The sequence below is a fragment of the Narcine bancroftii genome, chromosome 7, assembly GCF_036971445.1.
Source record: "Narcine bancroftii isolate sNarBan1 chromosome 7, sNarBan1.hap1, whole genome shotgun sequence".
NCBI lineage: Eukaryota > Metazoa > Chordata > Chondrichthyes > Torpediniformes > Narcinidae > Narcine > Narcine bancroftii.
In genome coordinates this window covers 52,028,715-52,052,236 of record NC_091475.1, presented here as the reverse complement: position 1 = coordinate 52,052,236, position 23,522 = coordinate 52,028,715, and the positions used below count along the sequence as shown (strand labels likewise).

Genomic DNA, 23,522 nt, shown 5'->3' with positions numbered 1-23,522 from the left:
ATAAAACCTCAGTTAATTATTTTTCAGGAAGCAACCCTTTTGGAAAAAATTTATTGTCCAGTGTCATCAAAGAATTCAGCACATTATAATGCAGTTGGAAACATAGCCTGAGAAAGAGTTTAATTCAAACATGTGTGAGATGTTCCACTTTGGGAGATCAAATGTGAACTTTGGCATAAATGGCAGGACTCTGAGGAGCAGCAATGCACAGAAGGATCCTAAGGTGCATGTCCAGGGGAAAAAACAAAACAGGACTTTGGTTTGACCACATTTGGAGTATTGTGTGCAGGTCTCGTCATTGCATTATAGCAAGGGCTTGCAAGCTTTAGAGAGGATGTAGAAGTTCACCAACATGTAGCCTGGATTGGTCAACCAGTTTACCTATCTCGGCTGCACCATTTCATCAGATGCAAGGATCGACAATGAGATAGACAACAGACTCGCCAAGGCAAATAGCGCCTTTGGAAGACTACACAAAAGAGTCTGGAAAAACAACCAACTGAAAAACCTCACAAAGATAAGCGTATACAGAGCCGCTGTCATACCCACACTCCTGTTCGGCTCCGAATCATGGGTCCTCTACCGGCACCACCTACGGCTCCTAGAACGCTTCCACCAGCGTTGTCTCCGCTCCATCCTCAACATCCATTGGAGCGCTCACACCCCTAACGTCGAGGTACTCGAGATGGCAGAGGTCGACAGCATCGAGTCCACGCTGCTGAAGATCCAGCTGCGCTGGATGGGTCACGTCTCCAGAATGGAGGACCATCGCCTTCCCAAGATCGTATTATATGGCGAGTTCTCCACTGGCCACCGTGACAGAGGTGCACCAAAGAAAAGGTACAAGGACTGCCTAAAGAAATCTCTTGGTGCCTGCCACATTGACCACCGCCAGTGGGCTGATAACGCCTCAAACCGTGCATCTTGGCGCCTCACAGTTTGGCGGGCAGCAGCCTCCTTTGAAGAAGACCGCAGAGCCTACCTCACTGACAAAAGGCAAAGGAGGAAAAACCCAACACCCAACCCCAACCAACCAATTTTCCCTTGCAACCGCTGCAATCGTGTCTGCCTGTCCCGCATCGGACTGGTCAGCCACAAACGAGCCTGCAGCTGACGTGGACTTTTTTACCCCCTCCATAAATCTTCGTCCGCGAAGCCAAGCCAAAGAAAAAAAAAGCCTGGATTGGAGAATATTTACAGCAAAGAGAAGGTGGAAAAAAAATGGGATTAATTTCTCAAGAACGTCAGATGCTGAGGGGGTCACCTGATAAAAATTAAAAGCAATCGAGGCAGGGGAGCGAGTCTGAGTCTTCTTTCAAAGGTGGAAATGTGAAATATGAGAGGGCAGAGGTTTAAGGTGAGAGCGGGAAGGTTTAAAAAGTGATTTTCAAAACAGCCAAGGGAAATTGTGGAAGTATATACAATGGCAATGTTTAATGGACAATTCAATAAAAACATGAACAGCCAACGACTGGAGCGATACAGACCATGTGTTGGCAAATGTGCAATTGATAGCGGCATCATGGACAGTACAATCATTGTGGATTGAAACCCTTGTCCCTGTGCTGCACTGTTCTATGTTTTAACCTCATCGCCAGGAGAATTTCAATACAGTTTCTCCTGATCATTCAATCCCATCTATTGGTCAATTTTCAGGGTATAAACTAAATCTTCAGAAAAGTGAGCTGTTTGCATTGAAATATTCTAGTTCCCACGTCACCGTTTTCCCTTTTAAAAAGAGCTAAACATCAATTTAATTATCTGGGTGTCATTTATTACTAAAAATCACAATAATCTGTTTAAAGAGGATTTTTTTTAAAACTTTACTGAATAATGTTAAGCTGCTCCTGTTTTTCTTCCCAAAACTTTTTTATTCACTTGACTTAATTAATTCTTCATATCTTTGGAAAAATAAGCATTCTCATCTTAGTAAATTTTTCAACATAATCTTGAAAAAGGTCGTTTGGCATAGCCTAATTTTAGATTTTACAGTTGGGCAGCTAATAGTAGATTATCATTTTTTGGATATGTTATAAGGTCAAAATGGATGCTTCAAATTGGATTAATTTAGAAATTAATTCTAGCAAAAAAATTCTCTTTTTTCAATACTTGGAGCACGATTACCTTTTTCAGCTTCGAAGTTAACCTATAATTTTGTTGCTCAACGTACTTTAAGAATCTGGATTCAATTTAGAAAACTTTTTGGATATTATGAGATTTTTACTTGCTCACCCTATACTGTATTATTTAATTATTTTTTTCTCACCTTCTGTGCAGACTCGGCTTTTAGTGAATGATTTAAGTTGAGTATCCAGTCCCATTTGAACAACTATCTTCCAAATTCAAACTACCCAAGCACCACTTTTTCCAGATACCTACAAATTAGGTGTTTTTTGAATTCTTTATTGTTGAAATTTCCTCAGGACATTTATATCAATATTATAGGGATGATTTATATATTTAAATTGAATCAAAAAAAAAAGCTGATTTCAGCTATAGATGATTTATTATTAAAATCTAGGGACAATTCTCAAGTTAAGATTAAAAAGTTATGGGAGCAAGATCCTCAGCTTTCATTTTCAGATACTACTTGGGATTCTAATTCAAAATTAGTAAATTCATGTTCTTTTTGTGCCAGTCACTCCTTTTTACAATTTAAGATAGTATATTGATCCTACTTTTCTAAAGTTCAATTGGCTAAATTTTACTTGAACCTTTCTTTGCAATGTGACAGGTGCAGGACTGAAGGTGGTACTCTGTTACACATATTCTGGTCTTGTATTTCTCTTTCCCTTTTTTGGAAAGATATTTTTTATACCATATTTTTAGTCCTTGATGTAAATTTGAGAACATATCCCTTAATTGTCCTATTTGGATTAACTAAAATAATTGACTTGAATTTAACAGTCTCTCAATCCCATGTAGTCTCCTTTGCTGTTTGGAGACTCTCTCGAGGCCTACTGTCAATCCCTGCACAGGTTCCACTGCCCTGCTCCTTCCGTCATTCTCCACACTGGTCCCCCTGCCCCGCTCCCCCTGACAGCCTGCCTCCCGTCTGTAAGGTAAAACATCATGAGATGGGAATGTGTAGGGAGTTACCCTGTACAGGGCTGTAACAAGAAGGGGAGGTGTCCTTGTACTCCTGTTAGGTAAAACATCATGAGATGGGAATGTACAGGGCTGTAACAAGATGTGAATGCATCCCTGTACTTACAAGATAAGAGAGACATTGATGGATTGAGAGGCAGGAAGCTAGCAGGGAAAGGATAGCAACAGTTTTAGTCATTGGACAAGTAATGATATGATGATGTTCTAAGCACATATCCAAGGGTATAAAAAATCACCATTTTGCTGATAACGGCAGAATGCATTCTCCGACTTACATGGTTGGTCGCAAGTGTTACAATCCGGTAATAAAGAACAAAGAACCCTGATTTCGACTCAGCCTGGTGTTTGTCTCACTCATTCATGAACAAAGCAGACCTAACAATTTGGTGACCCCGACGTGATGGGTGAGTGAACACTGGACGACGGTTTCTGTTTTTTCTGACAATCATCTCAGCCGGCTGATAAAAAGGTCCAGAGAAGCCTGTTTTAACAAAATTCTCTTTTTTTTTTTTAAATCTTTATGATTGTCAGTAAGAACTGGAGATCGGACAAATTAGACGACCACAATTGAAGGTCGCATGCCAGGATTGTAACACGTAAGTGATTACAGACAAGATAAAAGTCCTTAAGGTGTTTGAATGACATTTATTAAGTGCTTCGCAAGAAACTACTAGAGTTTAAAAGTCTTTATTGTGTCGTTGCAAAGTCCAATAGAGTGAGAAGGTGGTCTATAAACAATTGAGGACCTGAGTTTTCTGCCCTAAACTGGTTATTAAGAGGAGAAATCTCCCACGTGAAGGTTGGGCTTTGAAAGAAAACAAAGGTTCAGGCTTATTGGCCTCAATTGTATCTGAGAGACTGACTTATAAATGTCCGGTAGGTATGATAATGTCTGTACACTTGAGAAGTTAAGAATTTATTTCCCCAATTCGCCGTGGTGGAATACCACAGCAGACACTAGAGACCTTGAGACAACAAAAAAAGTACTCAGGGACGCCTGCCTGGTGAACAAGAACGACGACAGAAGGCTGCGACAGCTGTGTCCGGATCAGGTAGGAGATATTAATGAAAAAGTTGACAAACTCCTAAGAGACACCCAGTTTATTCGAAATACTTTTGATAAGTTAAATGAGGGTATTCCCAACATCACCAAGGAGATAAAGTTACGTAAATTCATAGATTGGTACAGGGAAACAGGACAAAAGTATAGCCCAAATATTTGGTTTTTTAGTTGTAATTTAACTTTCAGACCCCTTTGGGAAAACAGAGAGTGGAAAACGAGCAATCAGAGTATACAGGACAGCCTGAAGTCAATTGGAGGACAAGACTTAGAGACTGTTCCTTTAAAAGATATTAGTCATTCAGCTTGCAAGGAGACATTTTTAAAAGCAATTTTCGTTGACATAGATCCCCTAAACGGACAAGAACCTAAATTAAAACAGGCATTAGAAAGCGGTCCCGCAGCTATGGCTGTACAGTTGCCTGCTAAGACTTTTGACCAAGTTATTAAGGAAATTAATCAGGAATTAGAGGAGCGAAATACCAGTAATGCGGCATTGGAAAAACAAAAAATGCTCCGAAAATGTGTAGACCGCTGGAGGAAGAGGGGTTGGTTACCCGGGGGCACTGAGATGTTCCTGACAGGTGAGGAAAAAAAAAATATTAAAACGTAGAGGCTTAGATAAGCTGGAAGAAACAAAACACAGAAGGGAAAGGAAAAGTGCCTGTTTCCAGTTTCCAGCCACGAAGTGTCCGGGTTTGCTCTCTCCCTCCCTCCTTTCACCCTCCCCTCTCTCTCTTCTCTCCCCTTCTCTCTCTTCTCCCCCCCCTCCTCTCTCACCCACTCCCCCTCCCAATCCCAATCTGTGGCGGTGCTGCCCTGAAATCCCCAGGTTGGGCAGGGCAGAGAAATACAATTTGGTTTTAATTTTGTGCCCACAATTCCAGCTCCGCATCAAATGGGATCCTGTTTTATCCTCTCTCCCTCCCTCTTTCCCGCATCCCCACCATTGCGGGATCAGGGCAGACATTGTGGGCTGACGTGTAGCTCACTCGAGGTGGGAGGGAAGGAAGGAGTGATAGTTCCCAGTGGTGGGAGACCCAATCTGATCCAGACCAGTGATCACAGGATGAGAACCTTTTAAAACCTTTGAAACGAAAGTGTTAATCTGAAGACTTTTCTCCCAGTGGGGCCAGTGCAAGGCATTTTCTCTCTCTATCTCTTGTGCTCTGTGTATCTGCCTCTCTATCTCTTTCTCTCGCTATGCTCTCTCTCTCTCTCTCTCTCTCTCATAGTCTCTGGATGTATGTGATGTCATGTATGTACTCTGACAATAAATCATTTATAAGTGAGTCTTATACAATTATACAAACGGGACACAGAAAACAAAATCTTTAATCGCGAGTCAGCAAAAAAGAGGGTGAGAGACAAGGAGATGCAGTACCGCGATGTCCTAGCTATATTCGAAGAATTTGGTCTCCCTGATAACCCACCTATTATGGCCCCTGTAGAAATAGCTTATAGACCCCCACCCTATGCATATGTGGAGTCACAAGGTACCCCTGACACCCCAGATGGGATACTGGAGTCACGTCCCTTATATCCAGATATTGAGACACTGGGGTGTGACAAGAACCTCGGGAATAGGGATACATCAGACGAGGTACAGGCCCCTTTAATAAAAATAGAAGGGGGAGTAATAGATGTAGAGACCCTTCTGGAGTCCAAGAAAATAGAAAAGGAGTTAGAGATACAGAAATGGAACATGAAAAAGGTTCAGGATAACATTAAAAACTTAAACAGAGATATTAATGTGCTGGGGCAGATCAGTGAGGATCAAAAAGAATTAATGGTAGGTGTATTGAAGGAAGTGGAAAAGATAACTACAACACTGTCAGGAGAAATTAAAGCTGAAGGAATGGTAATAGGAGTAAAGGACGAAAAGTGTAGTACAGATGAGGAAACGAGATACGATCCACCATGGGAGGGAAGTAAAAGGAAAAGACTCGGGAGGGAGAAAAATAGACATGCCTACCTGGACATAGTTAGGACAAAAGAGAAAGATGTGAAACAACTAAACTATGGCCGAAAAGATTATCTTAGAGATGAACGTGACCAATATACCTTTGACCCTGAGACATTAGAAGCTGATAGGGACAGTGACAGTGTCGAAGAAGAGTCAGAACAAGGTGGGATAAATAAATGCATGCCAAGAGTAAAGAAGGAGCAGAAATCCCCAAAATTGAGATATCAATGCCCATTACTGATCACGGGACGGGGAACTCAAAAATATGTACCCTGGTCACGAATGGACTTAGAGAGTTTAATGAAAAAACTACCTCCGTTGAGTAATGGGGCTAGTCCATGGATTTCTTGTTTTGAGCGAGAAACCTGCCAAGAACAATTAGCACTCGCAGATGTCAGAACTATCATGATAAAATTAAAGGCAGAAGGGGCCCTGAAGCAAATAGAGAAAATTGTAAGAAGCAGTAAATTGGGGGATGAAATAGAATTTAACCCACTTCGGAATAAATTTTGGGAAGCACTTAGAGAAACATTTCCTACACCCTATAGTTTGAATGCCTTGGTAACCCTTCAACTAAAGGAAGGAGAGACTGCACACGAGTATTTCACTCGAGCATGGGACTTATGGGAAACAGGGACTGGAGAAAGACCCGACCACAGCCCCTTAGGAAGGGCTCACTTTCGTAATGGGGTAATAAACGGACTACCTGCTACGGTTCAAGCAAAATTAAGGGACATTGTGGGATTAGAGACAATGTCAGAGGATTTGTGGAAAAGACACCTGACACATGCAATCAAACGACATCGTCAATCAGAGCATGCTAAGTCAGAAAGTGCGTCCCAGAAGGAGGTGGACAAAACAACCGATAAATTGGTGAGAGCCATAGAACATATAGGGGTTAAATTAGCGGCCCAACAGATAGTCCCACAGGTCATGGGGCCAGTGATAAATCCGGGACCCCAAGTAAGAAATGGTTGGGAAAGACAGCTAGGTACAATGTATAGAGGGGAACATGTAGTATGCTGGTACTGCCAAAATCCTGGACACTACCAGCGGAACTGTCCGGAGGCTGGGAGAGCAAGGGGAAAAAGATTACCCTCTATGAGAGGCTATCGGGGAAGAGGAGGAAACTTAAGAGGACAAGCAAGGGGTAGGGGTGGACACATTGATGGGCCCCAGAGAATCGGGGGGTGGCAGAGTGATCAACAAGTCCAGGCACCTCAGTGTAATGACTATATTGAGGAAGGTGCTGAATTTGATTATTGACGGTGCCCAGGAGAATCAAAAATCACGCCTCCCTGGGAGCCACCAAAAATTTGGGGGACGGTAAATGGAGAAAAAATTGAATTTATGGTTGACACAGGGGCAGCAGTTACGACAGTGATTAAAAAACCCCCAGGGAGCACATTTTCGGGCAAAACATTATCTACAATAGGATTCTCCGGGATAAGGGAAACACAGCCCTATACAGATAACATCGACATGACATTTGGACGACAAAGGGTTAAAACGCCTGTCCTGGTTGTGCCAAGTTGCCCCATTAATTTATTAGCAAGGGACATTCTTACCAAACTAGGAATAACCATACAATGTTCTGAGAAGGGCCTTCGGTTAACATACCCAGGGGATACAATAAGAAGGGGAGGACAGTTTATAGTAATGACCCCATCTAACGCTTCAGAAGACTCTGTGGAGGTTAGTATTTTCTGGAGTCGGCTACTGTATGATGAACCAGGCCCAGGGCTGATTGAACAGTTTTTTGAGTGGAGGGCCAGTATTCCTCGGTATGGGGATTACCATTATCCACTAGATCCTATGCATGTTACATTAAACTACACCATCCACCCGGACCAGGAATATGAGGAGAGGTGGGACTCTCTAAAGAAGGGAAGACAGAAACGATACATTGTCCATTTATCTTTGTAGGTAAGGAGGGAATAGCTGCTATGGTTGTCATGACAGAAGAACAAATGGAGTGGTTCTGCTTAGGAGTAGAAAGTGTGCCTCATGTGACCTTGGGTATTGCCAAAGATCATCACGCTCGACAGCTGGGTCCGATGGTAAAGGAAGCGATAGGGTGTGGATACAGGCAGACAGAAATCCCGGGATATTCCACCTCGGAGGGAGGAAAATTTGTCAGACTGAATATTGAAGCATGGGACCAGGTTGTGAATGAGAAAGTAGAAAGAGACCGAGCCATAGAAGGAGAAAATATTGATCACAGAGACTCAGACAAATATCTTTCTAATCTGAGTCCACATATATGGACAACGGGGCCCTATGATGTGGGAGTAATAAAAGGAGAGGTATTTCTAGAATTGGCCAACCCCGGGCAGAAACCAATATGGAGAAAACAATACCGCTTGTCGCCCAGTCAGGAGGAGGGTATTAAAGGAACGATAGAAGGGTTAATGGAGTCAGGGGTTTTAAGGGCGGCACCTGACAGTATGTGGAACACGCCCATCATGCCTGTTCCCAAACAGGGTAGAAAAGACTGGAGGATGGTACACGACCTCCGGGAGATTAACTTGGCTACCAAGACTATCGGGAGACCAGTCCCAGACCCATATGTAGCACTTAGGGCTCTGAGTCCGGAGCACGAATACTATACTGTCATTGATCTGGCAAACGCATTCTTCTGCTTGAAATTAGCTGAGGAATGCCAAGACTGGTTCACTTTCACTTACCAAGCACATCGGTACACATACACTAGATTACCTCAGGGTTATAAGGACAGTCCAGGACTGTTCAATCAGGCCCTTAGCGAAATCCTAATGAAATTAAAGCTCCCGGAAGATGTTACACTGATTCAGTATGTAGACGACCTACTATTAGCAGGGAAAACGCCACATGAATGCCTGACAGGGACAGCAGTTTTACTCAAGGGGTTAGGCGAGGCTGGATTTAAAGTAAAAAGGTCGAAATGTCAGATCGGAAGGAGGGTGGTAACTTTCCTAGGAAGACTCGTGGGTAAAAACGGTACGGCCATGTCTGAGGCACATAGAGAAAAGATACTAGGGTATCGAAAACCTACTACAGTACAGGTCATGCTTCCCCGGGCTCTGAGCCTAATTAAGGTGGCGGGGCATTCCCCAGATAACACAAAGGAAGGGAAGGGAAACACGGCGGCTGACAGGGCAGCCAAACAGGTTACTGGTTATCATGAACATATACAGGGAATGATTTTGAGGTCCCATAACAAAAAAAATGAATCTGAAACTAAGGAGACTTGTAGCAGATTGAATGACTACACAGATGAGAAGGGAGAGGGACCCCCACCGAATATTGAGCACCTAATAGAAATACAGGAAAAAGCTAGCCCAAGTGAGAAAGAGGAATGGATGAAACGCGGTGCCACTCGACAGGAGATCAGCTATGAAAATCAGACAGTACATGTTTGGCGCTCCCCTATAGGTACGATAGTTGCCCCTCGTCAATTACTCCCGCTATTATTTGAAGAAGCACATGGGCCGACTCACATTAGCGCCACCAAAACTTATAATACGCTTAAACAACATTGGTGGAATCCCCACTTACGCGAGCACATTGACAACTTTAGAGCTGAATGTACTATCTGCAACGGGCATAACCAAAGGATCACCTTACCCCACCCGCTTTTACGATTTCCAGTACCGACAGCCCCGTGGAAAGAGATCTATATTGACTATACAGATATGGGTACTGACCTTAGGACAAAGGAGGGTTACCGATATCTTTTAGCGGCAGTAGATAGGTTCTCACGATGGGTGGAGGCTATTCCAACAAAGAAAGAAGATGCGGTTAGTGTAATAGGCTGGCTAACGCGAGAGTTAATACCCCGCTATGGAGTCCCCAGCAGGATATGCTCTGATAATGGGTCTCACTTTAAGAATGAGCTGATCCGACAGGTTGAAGAATACCTAGGGATCAAACATCGTTTTGGTAGTGTCTATAGGCCTGAGAGCCAGGGGTTAGTAGAAAGGGCAAACAGAACGATAAAATCTAATTAGGGAAAGTTTTAGGGGGGACCAGGTTGAATTGGGTTGAGGCATTGCCATTAGTACTGATGTCTATGCGACAAGAGAAGGCCAAAGATACCTTCCTGTCACCGCATGAGATTCTAACGGGTCGACCCATGCCCGGTCCAAAGACTGATCCAGCATGGGTTAAGTTGTGGGAAGAAAGGGAAGTGGAACTGGATCATTATATGCAGATGCTGGGTAATATGGTTGCTTTAGTTTCACAACAGGTGGCGAATGCTAGTAAGGAGAACCCGGACACCTAAGGAGTTCCAGTAAAGGAGGGAGACCTGGTGTATATCTGTAAACCAGGTAAAGTACATTGGACTGAATTTAGGTGGTCTGGACCATACACTGTTACCGCCGTAACAGATAGGTCGGTAAGAATTGACAAACCAGGGGATCATAATTGGCATCATTTTGCCTACTGTTCCAAGGCAAAACAGCACGTAGCCAGCCTTGATAGAATTGATGAGACTCATGCAGACGATACCGGGGGCCCTATGGGCAGTACTACTAATGGGATGCCGGATAAGTCAGCAGAATAGCTCGGATTCTTGCGGGGCCAAAGTTATTCTAAAGGTAGACAAAGACAGGGGTAACACCTTCCAGTTCGATCTATGCAGTATAATAGCGTGTGGTAAGAATGAGGCGTCCTGGAGAGGATATGATATTTACATGTGTGCCTTTAAAATAGGATATCCTAAATGGGGTCTACATGTCTGTCCGTCTTGGGGTGAGGTTTGGTGGTGGACAGGACCCGACACTAGATGGATAAGAAAACCCCTTAACAAAGGGTCCAGCAAACCTTATTATATTTTTTTCACTAAAATCTCCCTGATACGTGGTGCTGTGACCTATTCAATGAAAGGAGAGAATCCCCTGATTTTGACAGTAAAGGCGGGGCTGCGCAACCCGTGGAATATGAAGGGATGGAGCTCTAAGACATGCGAGGGGGGCACAGGGAGAGAACATGGTGTCGGAGACCTCTTCTATCTAATGATTGGAGTGTCTATTAGTGGAAAAGATCCTTGGGGAGTGGTGAGGTTCGACTTACAAACATACACAAAGGACATAATTAAACCCACTTCGAAAGAGGGGGAAGTGAGAAAATTCGACAGTACGAAGATGTCCAGGGGAGAGAAGATAGCAATTGAGACAGGTATTGATGAGTCAAACTCCTGGATAGATCAGATGGGTAAATATGCGGACCAAGCAGGGTATGGGAACTGCTGGGTCTGTGCCCGAGGAAGGCCATTATTACGGATGAGCAGATCAATTTTTGAGGAGACAGATGCTATGGACTGCGCCTTGAACCTAATGTCAGAATCCAACCCACTGAATAGGTGTCTGATATGGGAACAGACGTTTCCCATAGCTCCGGCTAATGTAGCTCCCCCTGTCTTTAGATCCACAGGCATAACTAATGTTACTTGTTTTGCCAACAACAACACAGCAGCGCATGTTTTCCATGTGGGTTGGCTGCCCAGCGACTCGTGCAGGACTCATGTTGATCTCTCACATAGCAGTAGTGCAACCCGCTTGACCCAGGCTAGGGCGGATATTTGGTGGTTTTGTGGAGGAAGAGTGCTGTACAACTGGCTCCCCGCTAACTGGGATGGTCGGTGTGCTCTAGTAACCCTTAATGCGCCAGTGCTGATTGTCAAAAGGCAGGAGGGAGACGAGGATTCCCTAGAATTGCGCCACACAGAGAGTTGGCTGTGGAGAAAAAGGAGGAGTGTTGGACTCTTGGGGCCGGGAGGAAGGAACCCTGATGGGGTATGGATTGATGCCATTGGCCAAGCCCGGAATATTCCGGACGAATTTAAATTAGCCGATGAGATTGCAGCTGGGTTTGAAAGCTTTCCTGTTTTTAGTGCAATTTTTCCCATCACTGTAAATAAGAATGTTAATAGGATCAACCTTATTCACTATAATGTCCAGCGCCTTGCAAATTTGACCAGGGACGTTGTTGAGGCAATACATCAACAACTGTCAGAAACTTCCCTTATGACACTTCAGAATAGGATAGCGATTGATATGGTCCTGGCAGAGAAAGGTGGAGTGTGTGCTATGTTTGGAGATCTATGCTGCACTTCTATCTCTAATAACACAGGGCCAGATGGATCACTCACTAAGGGGTTAACGAAACTTAGGGCATTGGCGAAAGAATTAAAAGCCCAGTCTGGAGTCTCCAATCCTGTTTTATCCTGGTTACAGGGAGTGTTTGGGAGATGGAGCACATTGTTAGAACAACTTTTGCTGGGTTTGTTCATTTCTGTATCAATTTTTATCACTTGTGGCTGTTGTTGTATTCCATGCATTCGAACGCTGGTCACGAGGACCATAGAGAGAGCCTTTGCTGACCGTGATGAACTGCCTCCGAAATATCAAGCTGTGCAGGCTGTGGAGCAAGACTATCTCACATTACAGGAGGCGGAGAAAGTTGCTGAGATCGATCTGGAGTCTGAAGGGGAATGTGATGGGAAGGAGGGATTGTGAATTAGATTGTTACACATATAATTTTAACCTTGCTTGTAACCTAAATATTATAACCTTGATTGTAGAACAAATATTATAACATTGATTGTAACACAAACATTATTAATCAGATTGTAGAACAAGTATTATGAATTAGATTGTAGACCATATGTTAACTTGGGAATTTACTAATGTACGGGGGGTTAGCTAGTTTTTTGCTTGGGGGCAAATGGGATGAAACTTGTAAACGGGCAATGGGATCGGGGTGACAGATGGGGGGTGTACGCAAAGGAGGGTTGGGGGAGCCCTCGCCCACCAGCCGAACTACCCTGTGAACAGAACCCGTATAGAGCTTGGCAATAATAGGCGAACTAATGTAACGCGGTGGTAGCATAGTCAGGGCGAGATTGTCCTCTAAAGAGGACAAAGGAGGGATTGTAAGGTAAAACATCATGAGATGGGAATGTGTAGGGAGTTACCCTGTACAGGGCTGTAACAAGAAGGGGAGGTGTCCTTGTACTCCTGTTAGGTAAAACATCATGAGATGGGAATGTACAGGGCTGTAACAAGATGTGAATGCATCCTTGTACTTACAAGATAAGAGAGACATTGATGGATTGAGAGGCAGGAAGCTAGCAGGGAAAGGATAGCAACAGTTTTAGTCATTGGACAAGTAATGATATGATGATGTTCTAAGCACATATCCAAGGGTATAAAAAATCACCATTTTGCTGATAACGGCAGAATGCATTCTCCGACTAACATGGTTGGTCGCAAGTGTTACAATCCGGTAATAAAGAACAAAGAACCCTGATTTCGACTCAGCCTGGTGTTTGTCTCACTCATTCATGAACAAAGCAGACCTAACACGTCCCAACACTGATCTCACTCCCCTGCTCTTCCCCTCCCGACAACCCACCACCAGTCCTCACCCTGATCCCAGTGCCTCATTCCCCCCACCTCCCACCGGGAGAGAACAGGGCAGTGAGACAAACATGGGGACTGATAGTGGACCACCAGGAGAGAGCGGGATAGAGGCAGTTTATTTTTATAGAATGTTTTCTGCTATAACCAAGCTGCTTTTGTTTTCTCTTGTTGATTACAGCAGTATTATTATTGAAGATATTTCTTTTCCTCATTGAATGTTTTGTCCAAGATTTTTTTCTGCTCTACTGTAGATATATATATTTCAATACATTCAATGCTTTCCTAAAAATATACTTTTTTCTTAATATTCCCTGCTGAAATTGGGGGATGGGCGTGCGGTGGTTGCATGTGCCATCAAATATAGTAATCTCTTCTGTCTCCCATGTATTGGTAATTTTCATTCTGAACATTGAATAAAATATTAATTTCAATTGTACCTTACCTTCCTTTTTTCCCCATTACATTAATTTTTCCATTCTATTACATGTCCATAAATAATTTTACAATCTTAACTCCAAGTTCTTGTTATTTTAAAATTGAGTGTCAATAATGGGCAAAAGATACATTCCTCATGCTCCTCCCCTTTTGATCTCCATCTTTATCAAAGTAAACCTCTCTGAACATGGGATTTCACTGGACATTTTGGAATCCATCAATGGTTGTACTTTGAAGAGGCATTTCTGCCAAGTTAAACCTTTTTGGTTAGAAATAGGTAATTTATTTGAATGAATAACGGGGATTAAGTTCCCATAGAATCTAATGTTATTTTTATTGAGTGATATTAGGGGTGTTAAACCTAAATTGAAATTGAATATGTATCAAAAGAAGTTTGTTCAAATTGATTTTGCACTAGCAAGAAAATGTATTGCCATAACTTGGAAGTCTGATATGGATCTGGGTAAAGAAAGATGGCATGCTGAAGTTCAGAGTTGTATACCACTTGAGAAAATTACCTATCATTTAAAAGACAAATATTATATATTTTGGAAGATATGGTACCTATATTTACAAAGTGTGGGTGTGAATATTTAATTGAACCTCTGATATACCCTTTCTCCTCAAGGTCTCAGTATATTAAAAGAAACTTTAAACTAATAGGCAGTCCTGTTGAGGGTCTCCTGTCCCCTTTTTCTCCTTTTTTCTTTTAGTAGGGGAATAGAGGGGGGAGAGGTGGTATACAAGAGGGGGGATTCTTTTTCTTTCTTTTTTATGTAACCCACACGTATTTCTATTTGATTTGTATCATTATTATTAATTATTATTATTAAGTATAATTATTATCATCATTATTATGTGAATTTTTAGTGGTTTTAAATTTATTTTTTGAAAAATTTAAAAGAGGGACTTCTACTCCACATGGCACAGCCACTGTTAAAACAATGACATTCAAAATATACCTAAATTTCTGAGAGGAAATATGCATAAAAACAAAATTATAAATGCAATTTCCTTCTCAGATTGTCCAAGTAGCTCCACCACCCCTTTTCCAATTTGTCAACTGCTTTATTCCTCTCAATTGCAGCAGAATTCGAGAATGAGAAAACAATAAAATTAAAAACTGCATACAATGATATCCCAAACCATTATCAGTTGGTGGTTGCAAGTGATTCAGAGTTTTCATAATTACTTTGAACCTAATTTGCATCCACTGTGATCTTCCGTTCTCCTTAATTAATGCAATTCATCACGCATTTATTAATGTTATTACTGTTTCCAGTGCAAACCAAAAGTTGACACTACAGACACATTGACAAGTATAGCTCTTGTCGTGCCACTTAAATGCAACCCATTATGATACAAAGTGCAACGTCTGTTACCACAAACATCCATCAACACCACAAATTGCAGTTCTTCAACACACTAAAAAAGATTCTTGATTTTAAACACAAAACCAGCAAACCAATGCCTTTTTCTGCATTCTGTAAAGGCATCATTAATATTTTTCTTATATGTCAAAAATGGATATCAATCCATTCTATTCAGGGCTAGAAGTTGAGAATATTTTATGAGGAGTAATCTGTAATCTTACAGATGATGGTGAACCTCTACAATGAAGGCTGCAGACAAAGGATACATTTTTTTTGAAAGACCAGGGAATTATGGGCAATAGGAAATTGGTACAAAAAAGGGTAAGGGGCCTGAGGCTGGTCAGCCATGACCATATTGAATGGCAGTGCAAACTTAATAGAAAAATGGTCAACAATTCCTTCTATTTTCTAATCCTCTTCAGGTTCTGTGAAGAATTAATCACAAATAGCATTTTAATAAAAACCACTGCACCCATTCAAATGTCTCATAATACTTAGTTCAACCACAACACAAATCAAAGGATCTCACTGCCAGAGCAAGAGCACAATAGTCCTGACGTCAACTGACCACCTGCCTCATTGGCAGCAGTTCACAAGCAGGACAACCCAGTTAAACAATCTCCTTACTTCCACTCAACACTGGGACGTCAGTCAATAGGCTAGCAGAAAGAAATTACCAAATACAAAATTACCAAATGCTTTGCAGGTTCAAAAATATATATTTTTTTTATAATCAAGAAACACTGGAGGTCATTACTATTTGAAATTTAATTGTCATTGATGTGGATGCATCAGGCTCCCAAAAAAAAAACAGTAAGTGGCAACATAATCAAGTTAGATTGATCTCAGGGAGTAGCACTTTTCAGCCTGTTCTTCCTTGAAACAGCACAATATCTGAGAGCAAACGGGCTTACCAGATCATGTCTCATGCTGAAGGTGACACTTTCGCTGAAAGAACATTCTGGGTTTTATTTGCTCAATATTTTTCAGTGGAACTTAATCTTCCAGGCTCAAAGAGAACAGGGCTACTAATTGAGCATTGAGCCACAGCAACAAACTTCAACTCCCAATTTTGCTCCAGAGCAAACAGAGAAGGAGGTTTTTTTTCCCCCAACCACTGAAGCCACACAGTTCCATTTTATCCCCCCAACCACTGAAACCACACAGTTCCAGAAGCCTTGGTTCAATTCAATCAATGAAGGCAGAGCAGCTGATATGGTGCACAAGTCGTTTGACAAGGTGCCCCATGGCCAGCTCATCCAGAAAGTCTTGAGACATGGGGGCCATGGAAACTTGGCTGAGCTGATTCAGAATTGGCTTGACTGCAGAAGGCAGAGGGTGAGAGCAGATGGAACTTATACTGACTGGAGATTGGTGACTACCGGTGTTCCACGGGGATCTATTCTGGGACCTCTGCTCTTAGCAAACTTTATAAATAAATTACACAAGGCAGTGGAGAGGTGGGTTAGCAGATGACATGAGGTTGGAAGTGTTATGAATAGCATAGAAGGTTGTCATAGACTACAATGGGTTATTAACAGGGTGCTGAGTTAGACAGAAGTGGAAGATGGAGTGCAATCCAGAAAAGTGCAAAATGATACACTTTGGAAGATTGAACCCAAACAGGGAGCACAAGTTTAATGACAGAATTCTTGGCCTGCACTCAACTATTCCAAGTTGAATCTAACTTTGGATGCTATCAGTGTGGATTTTATAGGTTTGCTTTGTGATGACACAAGTATCCTCGGAGTGCTCCAAATTCATCCCATGTCCAAGAGACTGTTGGTAAATTGGCCTCGGTATTTTGTCCTCAGTTTTGGGGTGAATAGTGGAATTGAGAAGGAGTTGACGGGAAAGAGAAAAAAAGTAAAATGGGTTCAGTCCAAAATTGATGCAAGCAAGTTGATGCAGACTGAGTTGGTCAAAACTCTGAAATGAGCTTTGCACGGTTAGTCATGCTTTGAAAGGCAGAGGCCAATCAAAAAGTGGGAAACTCAATAGAAGTACAAAAGCAATGAGTTACATGTGAAATTTACACAGCATATTACAGTGAAGAATTTTGATCACGAGACGACTCGATTGAATCTACATTTAACCATGATGAATTGCCAGTGATGTTGCATTATGAAGAAGGGAGGTTCGTAAAGGTGTCATTGATATATTCAGAAGTATTATCGGAACGGTTAATAAATTTAAATAACATATTTGAAATTGGCACAACTTCTGGCATTAGCAGTTCATGAGCAGTGAGATTTTGGGGCATGAAAACCAAGTCAGGTGCTCCTTATTGGAGTAAACATATCCATAAAGACATCACAAAATCCCAAATCTTCATTTATTTCTTCTGAGTCTTCTATCCTGTCAATGAGTACAAAAGCTTTTTTCAGTGTATCTTGTTCTTTGTGCTCAAATTCTTGCATTTAATTTTGCATCTTCACCCTATAATTTCTGTAATTTCAATCTTTTCAACCACCATCTATCTTTAACATTTGTTTTTTTATTGAACATCTACCATATTATTGCTCGGTAATTCACATGGCTTGAATGAAACATGAATGAAACATCTCCCTTACACAATCCTTTGAATAAAATATGCATTGAATCAGATAGCACCCCACTGATAATGAATGATTGTCTCTTTAAAGCTTCAATAGCAATGCAGAGTCCAAAGCTGAAAGCTTGAAACAAGATCAGTTAGGTTTCATAAGGCTCTTTCATAGTGGGGAGGGAGAGAAGCGGTTGTAAAGACAGATATTCTGTCTTTAAATCGCTTCACTTAACTCCATAAAAGGTTCAAAGGCAGATTGACTGGACAAACTTGCTTCATCTTCCATCCACCTCAGAGGTGGAGTGAAGTCGCTCCAACTCCTCCGTAAAAGGAATGCCGCTGAATGCAGCTCCAAAGGGGAGGGCTGATGAAATCACGATGACGCCATCAGCCCGCCACCTAGGCGTGCAAATTTTTTAAAACTCATATGGTTAAATAGAGACTATTATGTTGTATAGGAGATCTGTCTGAGTCCTAAGACTGCTTGCACAGATCTCCACTTGCACTTATACCTGTTCTTCAGTTGTCATTTTCAAGTATAGGCCGCTTTCCCTTCTTGGCATGCATGTTTGAGGTCATGGAGGCAGGCAGCGCCACTGTACCACTTGCCCTGCCTCCTTCAGCTCTGAAAGCCAGCTCCTACTCAGCTCTGCATAAAAGCACCATGGGATACACAACATAGATCATCACCATAAAAGGTAAATTTGCCTTTTTTTTATAAAAACGAGCTGGCTATAATGCAGAGTTCCAGCAGAAAAGGGGTTATAATGACTCATCATCACCAAATCACTTTTAAATTCTGCACCTCTTGTGATGAGCATAAAATCCCATTTGATTTTATTTTTACTTGGAGGCCTTCATAATTACCTGTTAACATCCCATCAACTTGTATTTCCCAAATCCTAAAGCTCTGAGACCAGCTATTCTCAACCAGGGCCACAGCAAATACAAGTAAAATCCTAATTTTCTTTTCACTTCACGCAGCATAAATATGCTTTATATTTTTTTTTGCAATCAGGAGGAGAGAAGTGTGGAAGAAGCCAAATTGTCCCCGTTTCACAGGGAAAAGGGCCCATAAACTTTGAGCAGAGTCCTCAGGGGGCCATCGCTGAACAAAGGTTGAGAATAGCTCTATTAGGCAATATTGGGTCTAGTTCAATATAGAATATTATTTCCTTTAACTATGTTATTGTTGCCCTCTTCATATTAAAACAAAATTTTATCTATACATTTTAATCTGGGTTTTTTCCTTTCAACATCCCTCCTCAGCTTCCTTATGTGTCCCAAATATTAAGCGATGTCCATTGTTGCTCTCATAGGTTTGCTGGATCAAATATGTCCTTTAACTCACTCTGGATACCTTTACTCACCTATCCTACATTCCCCCGCTAACTGCCAAAGTACAACACGGTTGAACTGGGTTAGAATCCCACACTATCTGAAAGGAGTTTGTACGTTCTCCCCGTGTCTGCATGGGTTTTCTCCGGGGGCTTCGGTTTCCTTCCACTGCTCAAAACATACCGGGGTGTAGGTTAATTGGGTGTGAATTGGGCAGCACAGACTCGTGGGCTGAAATGGCCTGTTACCATGCAATATGTTTAAATTTAAAACTTGTATCTCTCCTTGAGATCGATGTCCAAACTTCCTTCCAATATTTATGGCAGTGATACGATCAGATCTGGAAGCTTAATTGTCGAAGAAAATAATTCTGTAATGTTATTGCTTTTGATGTGGGCCTGTCAATTTCCTTCTGAGAATAATAATATGAATCAATACCTTCAAGGTAACCATAGCAACCTTTGTCACTGCCTTAGGTGAAACAGGTAGCTACCAAGGTCAATGAGCAAAAAAAAAAATCAACAGGTACTGAATTTAAAAGCCATTTGGTAATGATGAGTCAATATGAACAACAGTGAATTTGGTTTGAATTTCAGCTTTGGACTCTGTTGCTGTCGTGGGTTTAAAGAGACAATAATGAATTATCTTGGGATCTTCCCAAGATCGTGTTCTATGGCGAGCTCTCCACTGGCCACTGAGACAGAGATGCAGCAAAGAAGAGGTACAAGGACTGCCTAAAGAAATCTCTTGGTGCCTGCCACATTGACCACTGCCAGTGGGCTGATCTCGCCTCAAACCGTGCATCTTGGCACCTCACAGTTCGGCGGGCAGCAACCTCCTTTGAAGAAGACCGCAGAGCCCATCTCACTGACAAAAGGCAAAGGAGGAAAAACCCAACACCCAACCCCAACCCACCAATTTTCCCTTGCAACCGCTGCAACCGTGTCTGCCTGTCCCGCGTCGGACTTGTCAGCCACAAACGAGCCTGCAGCTGACGTGGACATTACCCCTCCATAAATCTTCGTCCGCGAAGCCAAGCCAAAGAAAGAATGAATTATCACTTGCTGTCTAATTCAATACATGTTTTACAAGACTCCAAATTGAGGGAGTGTGAGGGAGAAGTTTCATTCAAACCACATGGATGACAGAGTAATGTGGTAGACGTTGAAGCTGGGTGGTTGAAAAATTGAAATTATAGCCTGGAGGTAAAGACTTTCAAGAAATGCAAAATTAAATGAAAGATATTTAGCACAAAGAACAAGAGACTGGGCTGCAAACTGCTGAATTCATGGTCAGGCTAGCGGGCATGGAAGAAATAAATCAACATTTGGGGATTTGGGTGTATTGTTTCACATATTTACTACAACAAGGAAATGTACAGTATCTCACATGGCTCTAATGACTCAAAATGTCTTAGGTCCTGAACTGCTAATGTGACAAGTTGTACTAATTTCAAACAGGTTATCAAAATAATGAACTCTTCTGTCAGTAATTCTGAACACTTCAATGACACCTTCCCACATCTCCCTTCATAATAAAGAATCTCAAGCTCAATTGAATTTTCTGCAGCTCTCCGGTGCTCAATTATCTTCACTATAATGTTCTTTTAGTATGCTACATACAACGTGACAAATTCATTCCTTTGGTTCTTCTATCAAACTTCCCCTTTTTTTCTGGTCCTTTCAAAACCTGACTGACCATGTAAAGCTGGTTTCTGCGAGGACCAAGTCGCTGTGACACAGAACCAGCCCTTTTGGCCCATTTAGTCTGCAACCAACTGACAAGCACCCAATTTTTTTTTCCTCATCCCGTTTTATTTTTCCCACTTTCCTATCAACTCCCCTGAGATTCTACCATTCACCCATACACTCATGCCAATTTACCCATGTTGAAACATGGGATAAAACTAGAGCATTCAGACAAAATGTGTGTGTGGTCACAGAGAGCACTGAAAACTCCACACAGACAGCACCCAGGCTCTAACTGTTGATCTGTGGTTTCAGTTGGTGTCCAAACAATGATATTAATATGCAAATCAATGGAATAAAAAAGAGAGTCCTTTGTCAGAGTTCCTTCTGACCACCATTTTAACAGAATGTATGTTGTGGTATACTGACTTTTAACATTGACAAGCTGCTGTAACGCAGTGCTGCCACTGGTGAAGATTTGGGAGAATGGAGACAAGGCTCCTCCAAAGGGTCCTGGACCTAATGCCAATGGCTCCACATACAGGCTTCAAACGGCTTGTTAAAGGAACAGACAGCATTGTTAAGTGAAATCCTGCCACTGTAGAGCTTTGTGCCCAACATGGCATTGCCTGTGCTCACAGGGGCATGAGGGATTCCAGACAGCAGACCTGCACAGAAAAGCAGAGGAGATTACCCAACAGGATGGTGCCCAACAAGAGGTTCAGCAGGTGCGCGACCCACACAGGCTGCGAGAGACTTGCGGTCCAGAGACCCATGTAGGCTGCTGGCTGCTGGACACTGTCTCTGGGGGACAGGTATTACAGCCAGGAATAGAGAGGGTGCTGAAGGCATGAAGGGTTCCCAAAGGGCCTCAGGCACTGAAGACTTCCTGATCAGGTCGGAGGTTTGGATCTGGAGCTTGAGTTGCCGATGAATCAAGCAGGAGTCTGCGTAACAACAGAAACTGCTAGAACACCGTAGATGGATCAACAGATACTCAGTGACTCTGAAGAGGCTCTCTTTTGCTTCTCTTTCTCTCTCACTGTAAGGGGTGCCAGATGACAAAAATGATGACTATCTGCTTTACAGCAGGCAGAAGGAAATTTCATGTAATAGTACATGTTCTGTTATGTGACAATAAAAGAATCTTGAATCTTTATTTCTTCATCAGTTGACAGACCAGAGATATTTATGGACACAAGCTGTGAGGTGTTCTTTAATTGAAACCTTTTCAATTTATTTCAAATCATGTACATAGTCTTTCATACTCACATATTCATTCATGCATCACAAGACACTGATAGTGAGCAAATTTAAATTCCTGGGAGTCACCATCTTAGAAATCCTTTTCTGGACCCAACACACTCATGTATTGTGAAGAAAGCACATTAGCACCTCTGCTTCCTCAGGAGTTTACGGAAGTTTTGTATGACATTGAAACCTTGTCAAATTTCTAAAGTGAGCTGACCGGCTGCATCACGGTCTGGCACGGGGACATCAAAACCACTGAGCAGAAAGCCCTGCAAAAAGGTAGTGGATACTGCTCAGTAGATCACAGGCAAAAACTCTCCCCACCATAGAGAAAAGCTACTGGACATGCTACTGTCAGACAGCACCAGCAATCAAGGATCCACACAATCCAGGATATGCTCTGTTCTCACTGCTGTCATCAGGAAAGAGAGATGCCGCGAGACTTGTACCACCAGGTTCAGGAACAGTTGCTATCCCTCCACTATCAGACACCAAAATAACAAACTCAGAGACTCATTTAGGGACTCTTACTATGGACATTATTTATTGCTGAATATTGTTCTTCTGTATTACACAATTTGTTTACATTTTTTGTTTACATTTCTCTTTTGTGCTATTTATGCATTTTTTTTGCATTACCGGTAAGTAGAAATTCTGCTTGCCCCCTCCCCTCCCCCAGAAAAAGAATCTCAGGGTCACATATGTACTCTGACAATAAATCTGAACTTTGAACTAGTTGGCATCTTTCCAGGACAAAATCTTGAACCAAAATTTAAAAATCAGCAATTTAGAGCAGATTACACATTTCAGAATGTTGAGCATTCCACCAGATTTCACAAGAAATTGGTCTTTGAAGGTGTCAATGAGGAAAAACAAGTCTAACATTATATTTTTGATTTCCTTTCCACCTTATCATAGAACAATTCAATTACAATAATTTAAAATAGCCAAACCACAATGGGACTGAAAGGCATCCAGACAAGATGAGTTAAACCCAATTCACAGCAAATAAAACAGAAAAATTACAGTCACCTCAGGACAAAAAAAAAATGACACACCACTTTTGCTATTTCATCAGAGCAATTAAAGGTGAATGAAGATGAAAGCATTTTAGCTCAAACTTTTCATGCAATTTCAAATCTATTGAGATTGTAGTTAAATCATGTTACTTAAAGATTTTCAGCCCCCAAAGCTTTCCTTGACAAGTTCAACAGCAGCTTATAAATATGATTCACAATGGATTGCTCAAAAATGAACAGTCATGCTGAATTGCAGTTCTCTCAAGTGTCACTGTGCCTCATTCCCAGCACAGCTCTCCTGTGATTAAAAATATATGCAAACTTCAATGA

The 23,522-nt window shown here is 41.9% G+C and overlaps 2 protein-coding genes across 2 annotated transcripts in view; one reads left to right on the top strand and one right to left on the bottom strand.

The window, feature by feature from the left end:
- dmd (dystrophin) overlaps positions 1 to 23,522 on the bottom strand; it is a 1,604,005-nt gene that overhangs the window by 1,546,368 nt on the left and 34,115 nt on the right. The gene's annotated exons all lie outside the window — the stretch shown is intronic.
- On the top strand, positions 5,279 to 7,400 carry LOC138738926 (uncharacterized). Its single transcript, XM_069890138.1, has 2 exons — positions 5,279 to 5,392; positions 5,669 to 7,400. The coding sequence occupies exon 2, from the start codon at positions 5,874 to 5,876 to the stop codon at positions 7,398 to 7,400; it is 1,527 nt and encodes a 508-aa protein (XP_069746239.1). The 5' UTR covers positions 5,279 to 5,392; positions 5,669 to 5,873.

Bases quoted from the DNA above. Each gene is read 5' to 3' on its own strand.
- LOC138738926 (XM_069890138.1), top strand. From the start codon at position 5,874: ATGAAAAAGGTTCAGGATAACATTAAAAACTTAAACAGAGATATTAAT.